Source organism: Pholis gunnellus (assembly GCF_910591455.1).
Source record: "Pholis gunnellus genome assembly, chromosome: 18".
Lineage (NCBI taxonomy): Eukaryota > Metazoa > Chordata > Actinopteri > Perciformes > Pholidae > Pholis > Pholis gunnellus.
This window is the reverse complement of record NC_136545.1, coordinates 20,299,261-20,317,378: the sequence shown is the minus strand read 5'-3', so window position 1 is coordinate 20,317,378 and position 18,118 is coordinate 20,299,261. Positions and strand designations below refer to the sequence as shown.

Here is an 18,118-nt window from a genome sequence, read left to right as displayed (position 1 = left end):
AATAGCTGAATCTAAAGGACCTTAATGAGAGTGCCAATACAAATGTCACACGTACAACGTAATTGGCATCATAGAAGTCGACTTTATGGCATTAAGGTGCAGCTATCCGGGTCTGATATTAATAACCAGACTGACAATGAAGACCAACACTGCTGCCATCATAGAGCAGTTTATGTGTTGTGTGTCCTATAACTGCTTCTATCCTTTTCCACCAATCTCCTCCAAACGTGGCCCTCCCAAAACAACGTTCAGTGGGTCGGCCATTGCGTGGTTTACTATCGGTGTTTTTTTAATCATCTCTCTTAATTTTACACTTTTAATGTTAAATTAAAACTCAAAGGCGGAACTACTGTCACCCGGAACTAGGTTCTCCACCGGACCAATCAAAGTTGCTACCATCTACCGGAAGTGCAACAGCAGAAAAAGACGCCGAAGAAAAACAACGCTCATTTTTTTAATCATGTCTAAAAAAAGAAGCGCACGTCACAGTCGTTACGTCGTGAGTTGAGAATGGCGGGCGGAAGTTCATCTCCAGAGAAGTCCGGTAAGAATTCTGAACGTTAGCGTTAACATGCCAAGTACAGGACCTAGTTAGCCTAGCATCCGTGTGTAACGCTATTTGCGGTCCGCGCTGTTTTACCGTGCAAACGGTCCGATCCAAGATATAGAAATTATTTAATAATATAATAATAATAAATAGTATATATAACAAATACAAATAAAAATGTAATATCACTATCAATAAAAATATAAAATAATAATAATAATAATAATAATAATATAAATAATATAATCCGATTTTATTCAAACATATTAATTGTGTTTGTTTTTTGCAACTAGTTCACAATTGTGATTATGCTTAACGCCATGGTGTCCAATGTAACCGTCTGTTTGACCTTTCTTTTCTATTTAAAGTACAAAGCTATCTGATCAATCTTACAGTAACAACATTAACAGTTATTAAAGTTAAGTTAGTGCTTAAACCTGTCACCACGATTAAGGAACAAATCAAAAAGATATGGCAGAATGAATGGAATAAAGGGAGCAAAGGAATTATTTTTATTTTTATGTTTTGTTTTGTTTTGTTTCGTAGTAGAGATTTATTTTCCTTAAGTCCACACTCCAGATCAGTGGGTGGCGGTAATGCACCCGAAAGCTGTTTGCCAACTGCCATTAAAATCAAAAGAAGAAGAAGAAGCCACCTGTCACCACTCAGACGGCCCCGCCCCCTCTTCTTTCGTGTAAAGCTGGAGCCAATCGCAACCGATCGTTCTGATGACTCACGACATTCAGCTTCAGTGGGAAGATTTAAAGCCTAAACCAGGAAGTCACTGCGGAGCAGCGAGAGTCTGCAGCCAGTTGCTCGTGCGTGAAAGACGAAAAGTGTGCGGTTTCAGACTTTAGTAATGAATAATGGCGAAACAGGAAGTGATGGAACTGTGTCTCCGCATAGATGGGGACAAGTCTGGAGATGAAGAATCAGATGAAGGGAGCGAAATGTCGGTTGACTCCGAGCCAGAGGATGGAGGAGACATTACTCTCGACAAGTACGTATTTTATTATATTGAATAACTTATAAATTACTGTATTTCGACATAAATAAGCTTTAGTGTGTGTGTGTGTCATTGTGAGGCAGCGTGCTGTAAAAAAAGTAGAATGCAGAAAAGATGGAAACATTTTGTCTAGTTGTGTAAATAACTGTTATTTCTTTATTTTCACATCGTAGGCGATCATCTGATGTAGATTCAGATCAGGATTGGGAGCCGGATACTCTGCGCCCGGTCAGCAAGCGGCCACGTAGAGCGGAGCAGCAGGACAGCACCTCCTCAGGAGAGGAGCCCCGTCCCCCAACTCCCCAGAGAGGTTCTGCCAGCAGAAGAAGACCAAGAGGGAGAGGCAGCAGCAGCACCAGCCGTCAAGCCGGGTTGTCAAACGGCACATCTGGAGAGCGATGGAATGATATTGACATTCCAGACATAACGCCACCACAGCCCACCTTCAGACCCGCCCGTTCACCAGGACCCCAGCTCACACGCACCGCTACGTACACGGCCCTGCAGCTTTTCCAGCTCTATTTCACAAACTCTGTTTTACAGACAATCATTGAAAACACTAATGACTTCGGCTCGACTCACTACTCGCCGCCCTCCAACCCGTGGATTGATGTGACGCTGCAGGACATGTTTTCGTTCATGTCCTTGATCGTCTACATGGGGGTGCTGAAGTGCTCTGGGTTTACTGATTACTGGCGAGGGGGTAAACTGTACAGCTTGCCGTTCCCGAGGCGCGTGATGACGGGTAAGAAGTTCCTCAGGGTCAGCCAGTCCCTTCGCCTCGGTAGCTCGGCGGCGGACGCCGCTAACGAGCGAAGCAGAGGCACGGCGGCCTTCGATCGGCTCTGCAAAATAAAGCCGCTCTACGAGGAGATGAGGGACGCCTGCAAAAGGAACTATCACCCGAGCCAGGAAATTGCCGTCGACGAGCGAATGGTTGCCTCCAAAGACCACGTTGGGCTCAAACGGCACAAACTCTTCGTTCTGGCGGACTCCAGCAACGGCTACACGTGGGACTTCTTTGTGTACGAGGGAAGGTTCCAGGGAAACGGTGGCAAGGGGCTCAGCTACGACTCGGTGATGGCGCTCGTCGACACCGCGTCGCTGGGCACCGGCTACAAGCTCTTTGTCGACCATTTTTACACCAGTCCCGCACTTTTCCGCGACCTCCTCCAGAAGAGGGTCTGGGCGTGCGGAACCATCCGCACCAACAGAATCGGATTTCCCAAAACCGAAGTGAACGGTCTGGTCTCTGAATCTCCCCGCGGCAGCATCCGCTGGATCAGGAAGGACGCCCTCCTCTTCGTCCAGTGGCGAGACGCGAAGGACGTCTTCTTGTGTTCGACGCTCCACACGGCCCACGCGGAGGACACGGTGCAGAGGAGGGTCAAAGGTGCAGACGGGCACTGGGCACTGAAGGACGTCCCGGTTCCACCAGCGGTGAAGGAGTACAACCAGTGAGCACCATATATCCTGTTTCATGCCCTTTGAAATGTAATAACTTGTGTGCTTGATATATTTGTGTATTTCTGTCCATCCAGGTCCATGGGTGGAGTGGACCTCTCTCACGCCCTGATCGGGTACTACAAAGTCCTCCACAAGACCCAGACGTGGTACAAGACGTTCTTTTATCACTTCATGGACCTCGCCATCGTGAACGCCTTCCTCCTCCACAAAGACGTCGCCGACGGTAAAGGAGAGGCGCCGCTGCACCAGAAGGCGTTCAGAGAGAAGCTCGCCGGGGAGCTGGCGGAGGCGGGGTCGCCCTCCACGGCCAGACCCGTACCGCCTCCCGCTCCCAGCGGAGCCCATCACAGGCCGGTGCACATCAGCGGGCACAGCACCGCCGGGCGTCTGAAGTGCCGGCACTGCCACGCAAAGACGCCGCTGAAGTGCTCGTCCTGCGAGGTGCCGCTGTGCCTGCTCCCCGCTCGGGACTGCTACAATAACTGGCATGTTGCCAATAACCTGTGAAAGTTACAATTGTACATTTTGTAAATAGTTTGCTGTGTGTTTATTAAAAACTATGAACTGCTTTTCCACCATAGCACTAGTTTTGACTCTTTTATATGCACAACGTTTAGTTTCCATGAGGGGGGGAAAAAAGTACTATAATGTGTGTTACGTGTTGTGTTTTCTCTCTCGTTCATTGGTCATTTGGGTTGTTATGTTCGTTCCTAATCCTTCTCTGGACCAACTGAACTGGGATGTAACGTGTTTATGCTTCAGTCACTGTCAGTAGTAATGATGGTCATTAGAGTGAAAATGATGACTGTGCGTTCAAGAACAGCAGCCTTTTAGTCTCCAAACATGCTCTACAATGACTTCCTCCAACATGTTTTATTAAGACTCTATAATATGTATGAAGGTAGGATGTATAAAAGCACTGTTGTATAGTTTTAGATGTGTAAATATAATAAACACAGAGAAGACAAACAACACATTTTAGAACAGGATTGAGTTTATTTTCTAAGAAAGTTGATTATTGAACGTGTTAGATGGAATGAAGTCTCAATAACAAAAGAAACCGCAGCATTAAAAAGAGAAGTTCTAAACAAATGCAATCCGGACAGAAAGGAGTTCTTCTTTAGCTGAATATCTTAATAACTTCTGTCGTAACAGCGTTATTGTACCTGAAAACCGATTTCCAATAAACTCCATCCTCGTTCTGCTCTAATCATATATTAATACATATTATAATGTTAATACACGCATCCAAACATTTCTCTACAAAGTAACGATTCTCTTTTTACATTCAGTCAGAAACCATCGAAATGAACTTATTGCAACAAAACTAAAATACAAAGTAAACAGCTGAAAAATATTTACTCAAAGACTCAAAGACTCCTGGAACATGGCAACGATGATAATAACGACGACAACACTGAACAAATCAAACGCACACAACAGAAGCAAAGTAGAGTCAGAAAGAGACGGAACGCAGAGACAACCTGCTGCTGCATGACGGGTCGGCACCTTTCAAGCTTATCTTCAACATAATACTCACATGTCATACTGCGTGTACTGTATGTGTACTGTATGTGTACTGTATGTGGAGAGAGAATACTCTGTCTCTTCATGCTGTGTCGTCACTACACTGTAAGAAATCGAGGGAGTATTTCTATTTCATGTAGCGCTACAACTCAACCTCTCAGAGGTAAATATTGTACTTTTTACTACATTTGTCTGACAGTTTCTTCTCACTGATCAATACTTTTACTTAGATAATAATACTAGGACGGTTTTGTATGCAGAAGTATTTTTCGCAGTGTGGTACTTTTACTGAAGTAAAGGATTTCTTCCACAACTGCACTAATGTTATCCTTAAATTTAAAATAAGTATGTGTGGTTGGATTATACGTCTTACAAACGAGTACTTTTTTTTTTCAACACCCCCCCGCTTTAAACTTTAGTTACATTTTTTACACTGAACATTTCTTTTGCCATCTATTTCTTACAGTGTAGTTTCAGTACAAAGGAGCCAGTATGGACGGGATGAGAGTACTGCATCAAAATACACTTTAAAAACACCGATCTTTAATTATTCAGTGAAGCGGATCACGGAGAGAGAGGCCCCTTTATTTATTTATATATATATATATATATATATATATATATATATATATATATATATATATCGTTAATATATTAATGTACAAATACAGGGAACACAAAGGGTTATTTAGAGGCTATTTTATGACATATTCCACGTGGTTACACACACACACACACATGCAACAATGAGCGTTTAAGATGAGCGTTTACATCGAGTCCGGTTAACGGAGGGAGGGTGAAGACATGAAGGAATGAGATATTGTACGACACACACACACACACACACACACACTCATAGACAGACGGATAAAACAAACAGGTTCTGGAATGTTGACTGAAATAAAATAAATGATAGAAGAGAGACCAGGACTCGCTGGATGAAACTGATCAGGTAAGTTAGAGTTACGTCTGTGCGTGGAGCTAAGCTAAGCTAGGCTAGGCTAGGCTAGGCTAGGCTAGTGTTGGTGGCGAGAGACGTAGAGACTAAACTAAATGACAACAACACAATGATTTGACTTTTAAATTGACAAACGTGTGTAATTTCATGGCACAATTTAAATAATATGATTTGTCTCATTGACTACCGTACATATTTGTATTTTCAAAATAAGGTGGAAGGGGAGGGACTTATTCTCTCTATAGGGAAAGATTTCCAAAATAAAGGTCAAATTAATTGTTTGACAACAAAAGATATTCATCACATCAGATAACGGCAGCAAATCCTCACAACTAAGCCGATTAATTGATTATCAAAATAGTTATTTTTCTGAATCGACTAATTGTTTCCGCTCTACCTCCGACCTCGATTAGGTTCGTCTTCATCTTCATCATCAATAAAAACTTTCACTCTTTGTTAGTAAGGAGCGTTTACTCTTTTTTACTTTGGTTACTTTGTAAAATCCTCATTTTTACCTCTCACGTTCTAAATGAATATTTAAAGTATGAACTACCTCTGAAAGATTGTTTTTCAGCCACACACACACACACACACACACACACACACACACACACAGTTATGTGAGGGTATAAAACGTGGACGTACCGTACAGCTTGTAAAACAGCTTAATACTATCAGCAGTGCACACGTTTAATGTGCAAATCTGCTTTTGACTTTCTTTCTTTTTTTAAGTGTCTCAAAGGGACGGATGCTTCAGTGCACACACACACACACACACACACACACACACACACACACACACACACACACACACACACACACACACACACACACACACACACACACACACACACACACACACACACACACACACACACACGTGAGGAATCATGAAGAGTTTAGGATGAACCCGGAAGAAAAGGCACGGCCAAATTAAAATAAAATGTATTTATGTATAAATATACATAAAGTTCAAAGTGTATAAAACAGCATGAAATTATAATTGCAATGAAAATCACAAAAACAAAGTAAAGGAATGAGGAAGGAGATCTACGTAACAAATACAATCTCTCACTCCAGTTTTGTCCAATAACTACGTTCCAGCAGTAAATTATTCATCAGTTAAAATAGAAACAACAAAAAAAAAAATCTCTACTTGTTTGGAGCAGGTTCAGAACCGCGTTACCCATGAGCCTCCTCTTCTGTGGAGCTCTCCTGGGCGCTACTGCCACCTGTGGAACCCGACCAATGAGAGGGGAGAGCTGGGGTGAGTGAGGTCGTGATGACATCACGGCGAAGCACAATCACGCAACAACGGGGTGTTAAAGGTGACGGAGGGCGGATAACAAAGAAGAAGAAGAAGAAGAGAGGAAACACGACAAGATGGAGCAAGAGAGACAGAGAAGAAGAAGAAGAAGAAGAAGAAGAAGGGCCAGAGTTTAAGGAGTAGAAGAAGAAGCCCAAAGCCAGTTTCTGCTCCAGAACAAGAAAAACCTCCTTTACTAACTATTCTACTTACGGATCTCCACAGTATGTCGTGCGGCTCGTTTAATATATTTAGACAGCGATGGTAGTTTGAGTAGCGTTTGACATTTAACTCCATTTCCCATAAGCCCGAGGACTCTGAGGGCTCAAAGTCAAGGCTCGACATCTCGAGATATTAAGATATTAATTGAGGTTATAATCAACTAAAGCTTATTTTTCGCCATCTTGTCCACGTCTTTATTATTTATTATTTAATTACTTCAAGATTTTAAGGGGATGATTAATGGATTGTAATATATTATGGTATTTTTAATAGATTATTTGCATATTTACAGGGATTTTTAATAGATTATTTGCATATTTAAAGGGATTTTTTAAAAGCTAGAAATCAATACAAATTAAAAAGTAATACATGAAGCCATCCCATAATTTATACCTTAAAGGGAATTTTTGAGTTAAGGTAAAATTGTCTTTCATGCATCTTTCTGTGGGATTGTTAAATTTCTTTAATTTGCGCCGGACAATATATCCGACCGCTAAATTAAACCTGAACATCTTACATATTGCCTCCATACGGCTCTCAACATGGCGACGGCTGAGCCAGCGGCTAGCGGCTAACGGTGCTAACTACGGCAACAGTGCGGATATTTGGCTTTTTTAAAACTATATTTGTTCACATTTTGACAAAGTTGTCCCTATTTAAAATATGTTAAATGAATTATTAGCAGCGTAACCATGGAAACACAAGCAACCGTCACTGAGTCACTCTGATATTAAAAACGTGAGTATTATTAGTCGTACAGAGCGTCTTTCTTCTCTAAGCACCTGTCCCTGAGCCTCCAATGTGGACGCCAGAGGACACATCTCATCCCTTTAAAGTCTTAATAATGTCGTAAATATTAATTATTATGAAGTGAACAGCTGATCAGACTCAACGTTTACAGAGAGAAGTGAGAAGTAAGAGACAAACACAAACACACACAGAGAGGAATGAGGGCTGATTGTTACGAGGTAAAGGTGACAACAGTCCAGTCTCACTTTGAAGAGGAAGTGTGTGTGTGTGTGTGTGTGTGTGTGTGTGTGTGTGTGTGTGTGTGTGTGTGTGTGTGTGTGTGTGTGTGTGTGCGCTCTATGTACAGTCTGTGTTCGCTGTCATGCCACAGACGGGCTGCATTTTCATTTACCTCATGCAAAAACAAAACAAAACAAAACAAATAAATACTAACAGTAGTTCTCAATGGTATCAAAGAATGAAAAGTTTACAGGGAACTCTGGACGGAGCAGAGAAGAAGACACGGCGGCACGAAAGCAGGAAAAAAGAAAAGAGAGAAAGAGGAAAATTAATTATCGTTCAGCTGAAAGCAAAAACAGGAAAGTGCAGTGAGGAAATACTACAAAGATGTTCGTATTCAAAGAGAGATGCAGTGTGATTAAAGGACACGTCCACCAAAATGTTTCTCCCTAAAGACAACGGCTGGTTCTCCAGGCTGCATTCTCTCTAGTGTCCACCAGGGGGCGACTCCTCTGGTTGTATAGAAGTCTATGAGAAAATGACTCTACTTCTCTCTTGATTTATTACCTCAGTAAACATTGTAAACATGAGTTTATGGTCTCAATCTCTAGTTTCAAGTCTTCTTCAATACAGCATGATGTTCATTTAGTAAATGATGGTCCATTTAGAGTCAAACAGACCATAAAGCAGGGGATGCTTTAGGGGCGGGGCTACACGGTGATTGACAGGTCTCTACTAGAGACGTATACGGCGTCTCTACGTCAGATGTAGGAAATCTTTTTTCTTTTTTAAACGCTGTCCTCGGGGAAAAACGGTTTGGTGGACTCGGTAAATGTTAGTTTTTTCAGGAACCGACCTTGTTGAGAGTTTCTGTCGTTGAGCAGCTTGGTCTGACTGTTGGGCAGGATCTTAATCTCAGGAGGATCTGGACTCTGACCGACCCGCGACGCCATGAGAGCGTTCAGATACTGGAGACGAGTCACCTACAAAACAAAGTCAGAGTTTAGTGTTTCCTCTAAACCGGCTCCGTACACACGGTGTGATAACAGGGACGGTGCAGGTTTAATAAATCTCACTCTCCTATTCTGAATTCATGCGATATCAATATTGAATGTAAAAACAGTTATTTAAAGAATACATGCATATGTTTCCTGTATGTGTGTATTATTAGCAAACTGCTGCAGTAAGATGAGAGGCTTTCTAAGCAGTCTGGTGCTCAGAGACACTACCACGTTAGTCCACAGGGGGCGCCAGAATCAACACTAAATGAAAGTTCCCATAGAAGCTCTACACGTATTATCCCTTTACTTATTTTTGTTTTTGTTTGTGCATGTGTGTGTTTGTGCTTCACACAGTGTTGGGAAGAAGTATCCAGATTCTTTACTTCAGTGAAAGTACTAATACCACACTGTGAATGGATTTAAGTAAAAGTGTGAATCAGGGCGTCATCTTTGAGTCTGATATCCAGCTCATATCATACTTTTGACACAACTTTGGTCTGTGACATCCTCAAATCTCAGTGTGTAACACACACACACATCACACACACACACCACCCACACACACACACACACACACACACACACACACACATACCCGTATGAGCTGCAGGTCGGTGAGCGCTCGGACGGTGTAGTCGGGACAATAGCTGGACGGGCTCGTGGCGTCCGCTGACTCAAAGGGATCCCTGGGAGACTGACACTGGGTCGACACTGGAGACTGGTGCACTGCAACACACACACACACACACACGCACAATGAGTCAGCACAATATCTGCAATCCTGCCACTTCTTCTTCTCCTTTTTATAGCCATGTGCCGACTCGTATAAAGCTCAGTGAAGTAAACACAGGAAAAACTGCCTCGTCATCATTTTACACAACATGATGTCACCGCACGATGAAGGAGACAGAAACTGTAATAATATAAAATATAATAACGTATCATTTCTTTAATAGAAACATCAAAACATACATTTGTATTGTATATTATACCGTACTAATATATATACATATATATATTATACTTTATTTTACTAATATAAATGTATATATTAATTAAATATATTTATTAAACTTCTGTTCTTTTTAACTCTAATAATAATTATAGTATAAATATAAATATAAATGTATTGATTTCTCACTCAAATTATAATCAGAATGTTGTTTTTTTTCACATTCAAAGAATGTTTGTTGGTATTTTGGTGACGTCACAATAAACAAAGTAAGAACAAATTTAAATAAACAAGTTCTGCAAGAAAAGAGCCGCTCAGTTTTTAAAAAGTAAGAGGATGTAATGTACAGATGTTCCGTCTTAATCACATGAGCAGTAAAGATTTGCGTTGATGTTAATGTAGCGTGTAAGTTAGAGGTCAGAGGTCAGACTCAGCAGCAGCTGTGATCGCTGACGTCACTGCCTGTGATTCTCCGTCTCACCTGAAGAGGGCAGCGTCAGCGCAGAGACTCCGTAGTACGTGAACGCTCCGTTCTCAAACTTCAGCCCCTCTTTACCGATCTCCACCTCCACCCGACCCTGAACACAAACACCTCCATGTCAAAGTATTTCATGTTTGATAAACATAGTACACACAAAAAAAGTACTTCTTTTCTTGCTTCTTTCACAGTTTTTCTCCCCAGACTGCAGCTCTTTGGGTTTTCGGTAATAGATCATAAATAAACCATAAAGTAAACACATGATGTCATCAAGAGAAACGTTTGAATGTGATTTAAAGAAAGTGATGTTTGTTTGTTTTGAGATGTTTCGAGCGGGAGTTGACTGAGAATCTTCACTTTTGAAAGTTTTCTTTAGTGTTAAAGGACTCCAGAGAGAGTCATAGATTCATGAGTTCACATATATATATATATATATATATATATATATATGTCTAACCTTAAACTAGACATAAACAGTATAATTTAAATAAAGTTTAGAGCTCTTTTTTTCATAAATACGATGCATTAACCTTATTGAAAATCAGTGTTTTATGAATGTAGTGTGTAGTAATCCACTGACTGTGGAGGAGAACCTCATACACACACACTCTAAACACACTGCTGGCCCTTTAAGGTGACTGTGTGTGAGCCTGCAGCACTGACCTGCAGCAGCAGGATGAAATAGTCCACCGGGTGGTTGCGGGTGTAGAGATAGTGATCCGGGCTCTGCCGGTTGTTTGGATCAAAGTGGACTTCCTGGTTGACGCTGGGGTGACGGAGCAGGTGGAACAGGACCTTCTCCGACATGCGGCCGGGGCTGAAGTGTGCCACCTCTGCGGGGGAGGGGGGGGGGGGGGGGGGGAAACAGATCTGAGTCAACTTGAAGAAGCTCGTTTCTGCCATCGATCCTCAGAAGTATAATACGTAACGAGGAACATAATCATTACATGTGTGAAGTTAAACTGTGACAGATTCAACCGGTGAGAGAAACACGGTCGACCGATCTGTCCACTGAGTTATAAACCAGCTGCTGTGTTGATGTTCTTCTTATTTTCTTTAATAACAAACATGCTTTATTGACATGTGTCACATGAACTAGTTTCATTATTGATTTGTAAATATTGATTGAAGAGGTTTAAACTTATCTACAACTAACCTTCTATTTCTACTGTGAAGTCTGAAGAAGAGCTTTGATAAAGTTAAATCCAGCTGGTTCTTGGCTGCTTTTATTGTGAAACTCTTGACACTGAAACAGGAAGCTGCTCCTTATAAAATCGAAGCCATTTAGAGTCGTCCTCTCAGACCACAGAATATATAAGAAGTGGACGTAGTCGTCATGACATCACCTCATTGGTTTGTGGCTGTTTTGAAGCCTCGAGTTCGGCGCCTGGCCGTCGCCATCTTGACTTGCAACCAGTGAACAGGAAGTGACCACATCTGGACTGAGGAGGAGTGACGTAGAGACGCCGTATACGTCTCTGGTAGAGACCTGTCAATCACTGTGTAGCCCCGCCCCTAAAGCATCCCCTGCTTTATGGTCTGTTTGACTCTAAATGGACCATCATTTACTAAATGAACATCATGCTGTATTGAAGAAGACTTGAAACTAGAGATTGAGACCATAAACTCATGTTTACAATGTTTACTGAGGTAATAAATCAAGAGAGAAGTAGAGTCATTTTCTCATAGACTTCTATACAACCAGAGGAGTCGCCCCCTGGTGGACACTAGAGAGAATGCAGCTTGCCGTAGTGAACATACGGGTATGCAGGTAAAGCCTCACCTCTGGACAGGAAGCGGTGTGTAGCCAGCAGGAGCTGTGGTGACGTCCTGATCTTGGGTTCTCCTTCTGGGGGCTTGAAGAGAGAAAACTCCTCGTGGACGCTGCGAGGCTCCAGAGGAATCTCCAGCGGAGCGAGAGGTCGCTTCACCTTCCTGTCCACTGCAGGAGGAGACGGAAACTTTGAATAAAAGACATCAGACGCTAAATGAATAAACACATTTACAATAAACAAACTTACGGTAGCCGTCAGACTCATCCAGGATCTCTGACTTGATGATCTCCTCGATGACGTCCTCTAAAGTGACCAATCCCAGCACCTCGTAGAACGGATCCCCCTCCCCCTCGTTGTTCACCTTCTGGACGATGGCCATGTGAGAGTTACCTGAGAGGAAAAGTCTCCACATTATACAAAATTGCATTCCTCCTGCCTCAACCTGAGCTTCCTGTTAAGATAATTAAATTCTGGGGCTTTTATTTTGAAAAACTAGGTCCATCGCTAGTTGCTTGTTAAACATACAGTGAGAGTTGTTGGGCTTCTATTTAGTAAAACAAGCCTCGGCCCCTTCAAAAGAAAAGCACCAGAAAGTATCTTAGCTCTTAAGATACAGACACTTTCTGGTGCTTTTATTTTGAAGGGGTGGGGTGACGTAATCAGATCTGACAGGACTGGATAGGTAGCCAATAAAAGGGAAGCTTAAAGTGAGGGGTGATAAAAACAAGACTTTTTATACCGTCTAAGACAGAATGAAACGCTTCTTAATGCTTCTCGTCCTGCAGACACTCTAAATAAATCAGAATAAAACGTAGAAAACATTGAACCCAAGAGGCCTCTGCTGTGAGGGGTCGCGTTGCACCTTTCTTGAACTCCTCCAGCATGGCGTCCAGCTTGGTGTCGTTGAACACGTAGTGCAGCGGGTGGTTGTAGAACTTGGTGATGGTCGTCATGGGGGTGGAGTCGTCCGGGTCCACCAGAGCCAAGTCCTTCACGTACAGGATTTCCACGATGTTGGACCTGGAACATCACACACACACACACACACACACACACGTGTTGATGAGAGTGTGTGTGTGTGTGTGTGTGTGTGTGTGTGTGTGTGATCATGGGTCACTAAACCAACATCACTGAGTGAAATCTGAGTAAAGAAGGTTTAAACAATAACAGGTTCTTTCTTTCATTATGAAAAGTTTAAACATTGAACTGCTGTGTTTCTGCTGCAGTTAGGAGAAAGAACCAGAACTTATATGTATCTTTCAGGACCTTCACATTACTTACATTCTTATCGTAAAAACGTTACTTTAGTGAAACGAAATTCAGACGGCGGTGAATCTATGACTCTTCAATCTCACAGAATATTCAGTTTTTTTCTCAAAAATTTACAATTTTAATTTTAGAAAATATTCGTTTTTTCTTCTACATTTACAAAGTTAATCTTGGAAATTGTGATTTTTTTTTCTTCAGAATATTCCCCCCCTCCCCCAGATATTTGTTTAACCTAAAATGCTTCCACACCTCTCTGACTGTGAGTACAATAACTCTGCCCTGCTTTGACCGTTTTCATCAGTAAACTATAACTTCTGGTTGGATAAACTTTCGGGCAGAGCCGTGTTCCCGTGTTCCCGTGTTCCCGTGTTCACCTCTCCTCCTCGTAGATGGGCACCCGGGTGTATCCGCTCTGCATGATCTCAGACATGGTGGAGAAGTCCAGGACCACGGAGCTGGGCAGCATGAAGCAGTCCTTCAGGGGGGTCAGGATGTCCTCCACCGTCTTAGTGCGCAGCATCCCGCGGCTGAACTCCTCCTTCACAAACTCACTGGGACAGGAGAGCAAAGGATGAGCCGACACAGCGCTTCTTCAAACACACCTCGGGGTCTCCGTCGCGGTCTCTTCTTACCTGTACGGGTCGTTGACGCTCGTGCGGATCATCTCCATGGCCCGCTCCCTTATCCCGCAGGTGCTGATGTCCCTCCTCAGCGCCAGGTCCAGGATCAGCCCCAGAGGGCAGGACAGCGGGCAGGTGAGCACCAGACACACCTGGGCCAGCCAGGTGAGTCCCGGCGCCAGCTGGAAGCCGTACCCGGAGCACAGGATGTGAGGAGCCAGCTCGGCCACGAAGAAGACGAGGAAGCCGCTGGTGAAGACAGCGGAGACGATGGTGCCCAGCGCGCGGTAGAGCAGGACGCCGAGGGCCGAGTGTCCCACGGCGGTCAGGAACAGCAGAGAGCACGTCTGGAAGGACGGAAGGAACATTTAGGAACATTTAGGAACAGCTGGTTCATCTCGTTCTCTGCCTGAAGTACATGTACTCAAGTATTATACTTTGGTAACATTTTGAGGTACTTAAGTTGTACTTTACTTCTACTCTACTACATCTAAAAAGGGAAACGTTGTACTTTTAACTCCACTACATTTACTGGTTACTTTACAGATTTGGATTATTAATACAAAATACTTTAAAATAAATATATATATAGTAGGTATATACTGTATAGTATTAGAAGTTTATAAAGCAGTAAAAATGTAAGAACATGTACTCAAGTATTGTACTTTAGTAAAACTGTTAAGGTGTTTAAATTGTACTTTCATTTGATTCTTTTACGTCTCTACATATCAGAGAGAAATATTACACTACATGTATTTCAAACCTTTATTTACAGATTCAGATGATTAGTACAACATATTTATAAATAAAATATATATAACAGCAGTGTAAACAAAAGAGCTGCAACATTAAAGTGATGAACACATAATTATAATAATATGAAATATATGAATCTGAGACGAGCCATTCTGCATAATTAGTACTTTTACTTTTGGTACTTCAAGTACATGTTGATGCTACTTTAGTAAGACTTTTGAATGCAGGACTTTTACTCGCAACAGAGTATTTATACACTGTAGTACTGCTACAAAAATACCAGGAAGTTAGATTTCATACAAAAGAGTCATTCATCACTCCGGTGGACTCATAGAACCAATGCTACTTTAATCACACGTCACACAGGTGAAGTGAAAACTGCATAATTAGTACTTCTACTTTTGGTACTTTTTGAATGCAGGACTTTGACTTGTAACACAGTATTTGTACACTGTATAATCCGAGTACTCCTCAGAAACTCACCAGGAAGTTGCCCCTCCTCCGGATGGGCTCCAGGCGCTTAGCGGCCCGCTTCTCCTCCTCGGACCCGCAGCTGTGGAGGACGTAGAGCTCCACGGGGTCCAGCCACAGCAGGCTCAGGTTCACGGTCCTCAGCAGCGCGCAGACCGGCAGCAGCACCACGACCAGCACGGCCAGAGCCCACGGTGGGATGTAGTCCGCCGGCAGACCCGTGTCGGTGTTGATGCGCAGCCGGTCCGGGATCCCCGCGGACGCCCATTTCCCCTCGCTCAGCACGCACAGGTGGTGGTACGTCTGCTGCTCGCAGCCCGCTGTGTTCTCCCCAGAAGAGACGCTCCGCCGGACCTAAAACAAGACAAGACCAGATCAGACGACCCTCATCTACCTGCATGTCTTTAGAGTCTCCTCAATGATGATACTACTTATATTAATATTCTCACTTCTTTCATTGTGTCTGCACGCTTTGTAAACGGTCAATATTGCAGAACTTTGTAAATGTAATCTTATCTTCTGTATTTATATGTTTACTTTGTAACATCTGCCTCTTGGCTTTAACTCTGGAGCATTTACAGCGATGTTTGTACTAATGTGCACCGTCCCTTATCAAATAAACAAATACATGAAATTTTTTTTTAAAATGGTCCCGTAGTGGGGTAATATACAGGATTACAGCAGCATAGTGGAGTAAATATATATATGTATATGCATATACACATATATATATATACACACACACACACACAGTATAGTGCAAACAAGAGACAGTTAAAAAAACAAGATCAAAACAAGTATTGTAAATAAGTAATAAAACAGTAAAAAATATTAACTAAGAAAAAAAGTAAAAAATCCACAATAACTAAAATACTATATATACATACAGTATAGTAGTATTGCACCGTGTATATCGCACTGTGTATTTATACTGCACAGTGTATTTATATCGCACTGTATTTATATCACACTGTATTTATATCGCAGTGTATTTATATTGCAGTGTATTGATATTGCAGAGTATTGATATCGCACAGTGTATTTATATCGCACAGTGTATTGATATCGCACAGTGTATTTATATCGCACTGTATTTATATTGCAGAGTATTTATACACTGTATTTATATCGCAATCTATTTATATCGCACTGTATTTATATCGCACGTGTTGTTCGTGTTGTTGTTCTACCTCCACCGTTATCAGCCCGCTGTACGTCTCATCCGGTGTGAATCCGCGCGTCACCTGGAAACAGGACCGTTGACGGTTGTGCACGCACGGGTCGGGCGCGTCCCCGACAGCCGCCCCGGCCGCTCCGCCGGATGCCCCTGCGAACGCCACCGACGGCCAGCTTCCATTCAGCTCGGTGGCGAAGAGACGGAGCTCGAACGTGGCTCCCTCTGGCGCCGAGATGATCCGATCCTTCATACACACCAGACCGGTCGGAGCTTCCAGTCGCAGCCCCAGGACCGGCGGGGCTTCCCGGCCGCAGTCGCCGTACCTGATCCCGCAGAACAACAATATCATCAACAGCAACCGTAGACCTGCCAAGCTGGCCACCATATTGGAATTGGTCGGCCTGGCTCTGCGCGCGGATCATGTGACTCCACAACGGCCCCGCCCACTGAGGGGGGCTGCGCCAGCCAAACAAAACGATCACAGCAACTGAGCTGCCCTGGCGGCCATTTTGGTTCTATTCGTTTGAGGTGGAGCGCTGAGATTTCTCTTCATGTTGGGGCTTGATTCTGATGTTTTTGTTTTTTTTACTGCTCCGCCTCTTCTCTAGACCAGCGAATTACAGTCAGTGTTCGTTAATGGCCAATAAAATGAGGAAACAAGAGGAGCGAACGCCCTTCTTTGTTAGTCATATAAAGAAGTCATTCATCACTCTGGTAGACTCAATACACATTCATTGAATCAATGCTAATTTAATCACACCACATTTACATACAAGGATTGGTTCTGACTTGTTTTTTTACAAGTCTGACTTAAAACAAGTACTCATGTGCATCACGTTATTTATTGCCTTATGAACTACATTTACAAAGAAACAGTTGTAAAAATTTGAATCTAAGACACAAAATGTTGCAGAAGTTAAAATATAGGGATTAAAATACAGTATGTGTTAAGTCAATAAACTGAATGTAAAGAAATGTAGTGAATGTATGCCCAATGAGAAGTAATAAAAAGGTCTATATATATATATATATATATATATATATATATATATATATATATATATGTATAATTGAATAATTGATAATTGATATTGATAATAATTGAATAAAATAAAATTCACCGCAAGATACACTATAACTAATAAAAAGCTTTAGAAATTCATGAGTCAAGTCTTTTTCTGTATTGAAGTTCCTCTTTATGTTTCTATCTGTATATCAGGTCAGCAAGGAAACAATAATGGAAACAGAGGGAATTTTAAACTAAAAACAGTTACTTTTGAATACACTTATAAAAGCCTGGCAGCTACGCTAGTTGATGAGCTACTTTGGCTAGCATGATAACGGCTAAAAAGCTGGCTAGAATTTAACATATTCAAACATATTAATTCCTTATTTTTTCTTTTCTGTGCTGCTTGCTATCCTGTCAGTATTGTTGTCAGTATTATAGATTATTCTATTGAATGAAGAGTTATTGGCCCCGGGATAAAATGCTACGCTAGTCGATGAGCTACTTTGGCTAGCATGTTAATGGCTAATATGCTAGCCAAAGTAGCTCACCGACTAGCGTAGCATTTTAATATGCTAGCTAGCTTTGAACATGTTTTTTTTCTTTTCTGT

The 18,118-nt window shown here is 42.3% G+C and overlaps 2 protein-coding genes across 3 annotated transcripts; one reads left to right on the top strand and one right to left on the bottom strand.

Moving 5' to 3' along the window:
• Window positions 1-1,413: 1,413 nt before the first annotated feature.
• Window positions 1,414-3,527, top strand: LOC306710679 (piggyBac transposable element-derived protein 4; the record flags this gene model as incomplete). The annotated part of the gene is made up of 3 exons (XM_079179321.1): window positions 1,414-1,547; window positions 1,727-3,010; window positions 3,095-3,527. 3 exons carry the CDS (start codon window positions 1,414-1,416, stop codon window positions 3,525-3,527), a joined length of 1,851 nt encoding a protein of 616 aa, XP_079035447.1.
• Window positions 3,528-5,124: 1,597 nt separating this feature from the next.
• cnnm3 (cyclin and CBS domain divalent metal cation transport mediator 3) lies at window positions 5,125-16,924 on the bottom strand. 2 transcript variants are annotated; one of them, XM_079178955.1, is made up of 12 exons: window positions 16,515-16,924; window positions 15,337-15,678; window positions 14,110-14,444; window positions 13,852-14,028; window positions 13,071-13,228; window positions 12,455-12,598; window positions 12,217-12,375; window positions 11,097-11,266; window positions 10,437-10,533; window positions 9,599-9,729; window positions 8,859-8,985; window positions 5,125-6,737 (listed from the first exon to the last, which is right to left on the bottom strand). In XM_079178955.1, the coding sequence occupies exons 1-12, from the start codon at window positions 16,884-16,886 to the stop codon at window positions 6,688-6,690; spliced, it is 2,262 nt and encodes a 753-aa protein (XP_079035081.1). In that variant the 5' UTR covers window positions 16,887-16,924; the 3' UTR covers window positions 5,125-6,687. The 2 variants fall into 2 exon arrangements, with proteins under 2 accessions (XP_079035081.1, XP_079035082.1); XM_079178956.1 differs by lacking the exon at window positions 5,125-6,737 and adding an exon at window positions 7,774-8,261.
• Window positions 16,925-18,118: the final 1,194 nt, after the last annotated feature.

Bases quoted from the DNA above. Each gene is read 5' to 3' on its own strand.
- cnnm3 (XM_079178955.1), bottom strand. From the start codon at position 16,886: ATGGTGGCCAGCTTGGCAGGTCTACGGTTGCTGTTGATGATATTGTTG. The intron at 14,445-15,336 runs GTGAGTTTCTGA...CCGTCCTTCCAG, and splicing joins GGAGGAGGGGCAACTTCCTG to ACGTGCTCTCTGCTGTTCCT. The intron at 14,029-14,109 runs GTAAGAAGAGAC...CTCCTGTCCCAG, and splicing joins AGCGTCAACGACCCGTACAG to TGAGTTTGTGAAGGAGGAGT.